Source organism: Tupaia chinensis, unplaced genomic scaffold (genome assembly GCF_000334495.1).
Source record: "Tupaia chinensis unplaced genomic scaffold, TupChi_1.0 Scaffold000567_1, whole genome shotgun sequence".
Taxonomy (NCBI): Eukaryota; Metazoa; Chordata; class Mammalia; order Scandentia; family Tupaiidae; genus Tupaia; species Tupaia belangeri.
In genome coordinates this window covers 3,360,666-3,365,371 of record NW_006160080.1, presented here as the reverse complement: position 1 = coordinate 3,365,371, position 4,706 = coordinate 3,360,666, and the positions used below count along the sequence as shown (strand labels likewise).

The window sequence follows — 4,706 nt, the reverse complement described above, 5'->3', positions numbered from 1 at the left end:
GGAAAGATTTACCTAATTATTCACTTTCTGTTTTTTTAGCAAACGATGGCTCAGATATTCATGCTGCGGTTCTTTCCACAATTAGAAAACTAGAGGATGGCTATTTCGGAGGAGCTAGGTAATTTGTGATTTAAAAATGATAATGAGTGTAGCATTGACCTTTCTTTATCTTTGGCTGCCCTGCCATTATGTGTATCAGTTGTTGAATCTACAAGCATGGAGTTTTAGATGAAGAAAGAAGTTACAACTAATCCAGTCTCCCATGGGAAACTTGCGTCATCTCTAACGGTATTTGGTTGATAGTTGGTGTCTTTGAAGCCTTTCTGGGTGTCAGGAGGACTCGGGCACAGGGACATGAACATATCAAGCCTGTCTGAAGAGGCGTTCTTCCTGGAACGCTTGTATGGAATGCTGAGTTCATTTCTGCAGAGAGGCACACCCCATGCCTGGGGTCCAGCAGGTGCTTATTGAATTGATTTGGAGTGTGCTGTCGAGTGCAGAATAACTCAGAGAACTTGACAGATTTCAAGAGCAGAGTGCCTATATGGGCCTGTGTAGATCGCTGTCCCCTCCTGCTCAGTGGAATGAGAGCCATTCAGTTTTCTGACTCTCTGGCCTGGAGAACGCCAGCCACTCCCGGGTCTTGTGCATCGGCACCTACAGTAAGAGGGGGCTCACCCTCCAGGAAAGCCCTTTCCATATTTTTCCCTCTGACTGTCACAAGGTGGAGTACTCTCTGCAGTGTCTGAGCCTGCATCTTCGCAAATCCCCTGGGATATGCCAGAAAGGCCCCAAGAGAACCTCCCTGTGTATCCCAAATGTATGGTCTTTCCTGGGCTCAGGAAGGCTTCCATTTGGTTTCTGATGGAATACTCCAGTAAAAATGTTTGGAGGTTGAAGTCATCCCATCTTCTCATATCCCCCTATGTCAGGGACCCTGCTACCACAAGAAAGTCCCTCATTTTTTAAAATTGTGGTAAAATACATATAGCATCATCATCTTAATATTTTTTATTTTTTTAAAGAGGGATTTTTTGCTGTAGGGCACGTGCACTCACTGGAGAGACAGAGACAGAGAGGAAGAAAAGTGAGAAATCACCCCCTGGGGGGCTGGCCACACCCCCATCCCTTCTCCGTTCCCTGGGATCTTGGGCATGCATGCACACCTGGTGTGAGTTTCAAGCTGCTGGGTCCAGGACCCAGACCACGGTTGGCCGTTTGGGAGTCCAGCAATGTAACCATTATGCCATCTGCTGGTCCCCCATCTTAGCCATTTTCAAATGTGAATTTCCAGAGTGTTAATAAACATATTCGCACTGTGGAGCCTGCATCTCCAGAACTCTCTTCTTCATCTTGCAGAGCTGAAACTCCAGGCCATTTAACAGAAGCTCTTGGTTGGCTCCGCCCCCAGCCAGGCAGCCACCGCTCTTACTGTCTCTGTCTCTGTCTCTGTCTCTGTGCGCTTGCTTACTCTAGATACCTCACGTCAGTGGACTCATCTTTCTCTGATGGGCTCCTTGAACCCCGCTGGGTGTCCTCAAGGTGGAGTCACTGTGTTTCCAGCTCTGGCCTCATGAGACTTGCAGCTCTCACTGAGGCCGGGGCCTCTACACACAGTTTGCTATGGGGTTTGCTGTGGCCTTGACATAGGCCTAGACCCTAAACTGTGGGCATGTCAGCAAGATTTCCCCAGTGTTTTGCTGGCTACACTCGGAGGGCTACTTCCACAAGTACAATCTGTGTCCACTTTTGTACATTTTACCTGCAGTTTGGAAAAGTTACCACCTGGTGTATGGCGCCACAATGAAGAGAAAATACCATAACCCATAGAACTGGCTCCATGCCACAGTGGTAACGCGCTTCTCAAGAGAAGCCAGATCCCACATGGTGACCACAGTTCAAACCCCTGGCTCAATCAGCCTGATACATCCTGGGCACATACATAAGCACCTGAGATTCTGCAGCCTCCCCAGACCCTGTGGAGGGTGCTCCTCTCTCTCTCATCCTCCTGTGTTCAAGCATGCACTCTGTCATGTATATTTAAAAAAAAAAACCTTTTTTTCCCTTAGGGCGGATGTGCTCGCCAGAGAGAGTGAGAAGGAAAGTAAGAAATCGCTCCCCAGGGGGCGTGGCCACAATGCCACCTTCTCCATTCTCCTCCTGGGATTTTGGGCATGCATGCACAGGTGCCTGACATGATTTTCAGGTCTCCAGGTCCAGGACTCGAACCGTTGTCAGCCATGTGAGAGTCCATTGCCTTAACTGCCACACCACCTGCTGGCCTCTCGGAGCTCTCTTTAGCCTAAAAAAACCTGACTCCTATTAGCTTTTTCAGAGAAAAATCTTTCTTATTTATTTATTTCTGAAACACTTTTTAAAATTAATTTATATTCATTCCCTAAGTATCATCACAGCATACAAAACGTGATTTCCTATCCAGGATTTACTGCATAGTGGTTTAATCATGCATGTTATCATCAGTAAATTTCCATTTCTAGCTTTATATATTTTTACCCTATTTCTGACTCTGCCATTTCCCATCCTCTTCACACACTATCTCTGGTGTCTACAGTTGTCTTCCATTCCTTTTTCCCTCACATTTTATTGATCACAGAATTTCTTAAATAATCTAACTACTTTCAATAGCAAGTTCTGCTGGTAATTTCAAGAAAAGCAGTTTTAACTTGAATAAGTCAAAATCCAACAATATTAATAAAAAATTGCCTAAGATTTAAAACCAGGAAAAAGGTTAAGATTCTGTTCAAATAATAGGCAATCACCCCCCAGGGGGGATGGTCACGCCGCAATCCCTTCTCCTCCATTCTCCTCTCGGGATCTTGGGCACGCATGCACACGCGCCTGGCGTGAGTTTTAAGCCACCGGGTCTGGGACATGAACCGCGGTCGACTACGTGGGAGTCCAGCGACATAGCTATTACGCTAACTGCTGGTTCCCAGGACAAAAATTCTTAAAACCGGAAAACAAAGCCTAGAAGGAAATCAGCAATGTTTTAGTCAAGTCATAAAATGCCATTTTACCAGTTCAGTCTCATGTACTTAAGCTATCTTCTGTTGTGGTTCCATCTTCCCGATTAAGTTCTGGGATACAATACTCAATTCCAGACTTGTCCCTATAATTAAGTTGGCCATTTTCTTAGTTTTTGGAGAAAAATCTTGCATTGCCTTTTTCTGCGCCCCAGCCCACCTCCTGTTCCCGAGCCCCAGGGCAAAAACAACACAATCCTTAGAAGGTGGCCCCTTGGCTCTGGGGAAAGGTTTTAGTTGGGGACAGGCTCTTCCCCTCAGGCCATCTTTCTAGCTGGAGCCCATTTGCCCACTGAAGCTTGAGCACCTGTGAGTTCATTTGCATTGCCAGCTTCAATTTTGCTTGAAGGCTTCTCTCCTCATTTCAACCAAGTCATGATCTGATGCTGGGAGCTAGGAAGGATCCTTGGTTTGCTTCTTCCTGCTCTAACATTTTAGGAATGCTTCTCTCTATGGGGTGGAAACCAACCAGAGAACTTGGAGCTGCTGTCTCTGCAGTCAGATCACAGGCTGCCAAACTGGCCCTAGTCTGCAGTGGAACTTTTCCCAGCCTGATGTAATAGGGCCATGCAGGGTGTCTGCTCCAGTCTGGGGACAGCCTGTGCATGGAATCCTTTGTAGAGGGAACTGACTCTGAGGCTCGCGTCTTCCATCCTCACACCCCTGTGCCCCTGCGACTGCATTTTGTAGTAGGGACTGAAATAATGGTTCACTCAATATATTTTGTAAAATTTTGGTTGGTTCAGTAAAATACATATGCATTTGTGTTGGTTATGGGAGTTAGAAATCAGCGTGATTCATTTGGCTTTTAATAGGATGTGTGCTGTCACTTCATCCCTGCTGTTGAGTTTTTGTATTAATTTCTCGGTTGATGATGTATACGGAGCAATCTGCAGAGTAGTACATTTATTGATGGTGGCAAAAGCGCCACGTGGTCGTTGAAAAATCTTCCAGTGATTTGGCCGGGAAATCTGTTCCCCTCTACCTGTGTATCTAACATAGCATCTTCTTGGCAGAGTGAAGTTGGGGAGCCTTTCGGAATTTCTCACCACGTCATTCTACACCTACCTGACCTTCCTGGATCCAGACTGTGATGAGAAGCTGTTTGAGGAAACCAGCGACGGGAGCTTCAGCCCCGACAGTGATTCTGATTTGGGAGGGTATTTAGAAGACACCTATAACCCAGGTGTGGCTTGGAGTGCTTTCGTGAGCAGTTCGTTGAATTTGTTTAAACCTTGGCATTGTGATAACATTGCCCTAAGACAAAGTGCAGAAAATGATTTGTAATTAAGTAAAAGCACACAAAAAGAGGCTTCTGAGATGTGCATGTATTAAATTGAATAAAATGCAGTTTAAAAACCCAAACTGCAAGTGTTGCCCTTAAAAGTAGAGCTTTTTTAATTAAAGAATGAGTTCATTTTATTTATTATTTTTAATTTGCTGTAGGTCATGTGCACTCACCAGAGAGAGAAAGTAAAAAAGCAAGCCACCGGCTCCACGACTCAAGTCACAGTTAACCATGTAGAAGTCCTGTGCCTTAGCCACCATGCCACCTGCTAGTCCCAAAAGTGAAGGTTTTTTTTTTAAAGAATTATTTTTTATTATTATTATTATTATTATTATTAATTTGACCAGAGAGAGACAGAGAAGGAAAGTGAGAAA

The 4,706-nt window shown here is 45.1% G+C and overlaps 1 protein-coding gene across 1 annotated transcript in view; it reads left to right on the top strand.

The window, feature by feature from the left end:
- PHKA2 (phosphorylase kinase regulatory subunit alpha 2) overlaps positions 1-4,706 on the top strand; it is a gene marked incomplete in the record, with an annotated part of 84,256 nt that overhangs the window by 56,706 nt on the left and 22,844 nt on the right. The window contains 2 exon segments of the mRNA XM_027775475.1: positions 40-118; positions 4,061-4,230. Coding sequence (XP_027631276.1) covers positions 40-118; positions 4,061-4,230 — 249 coding nt within the window.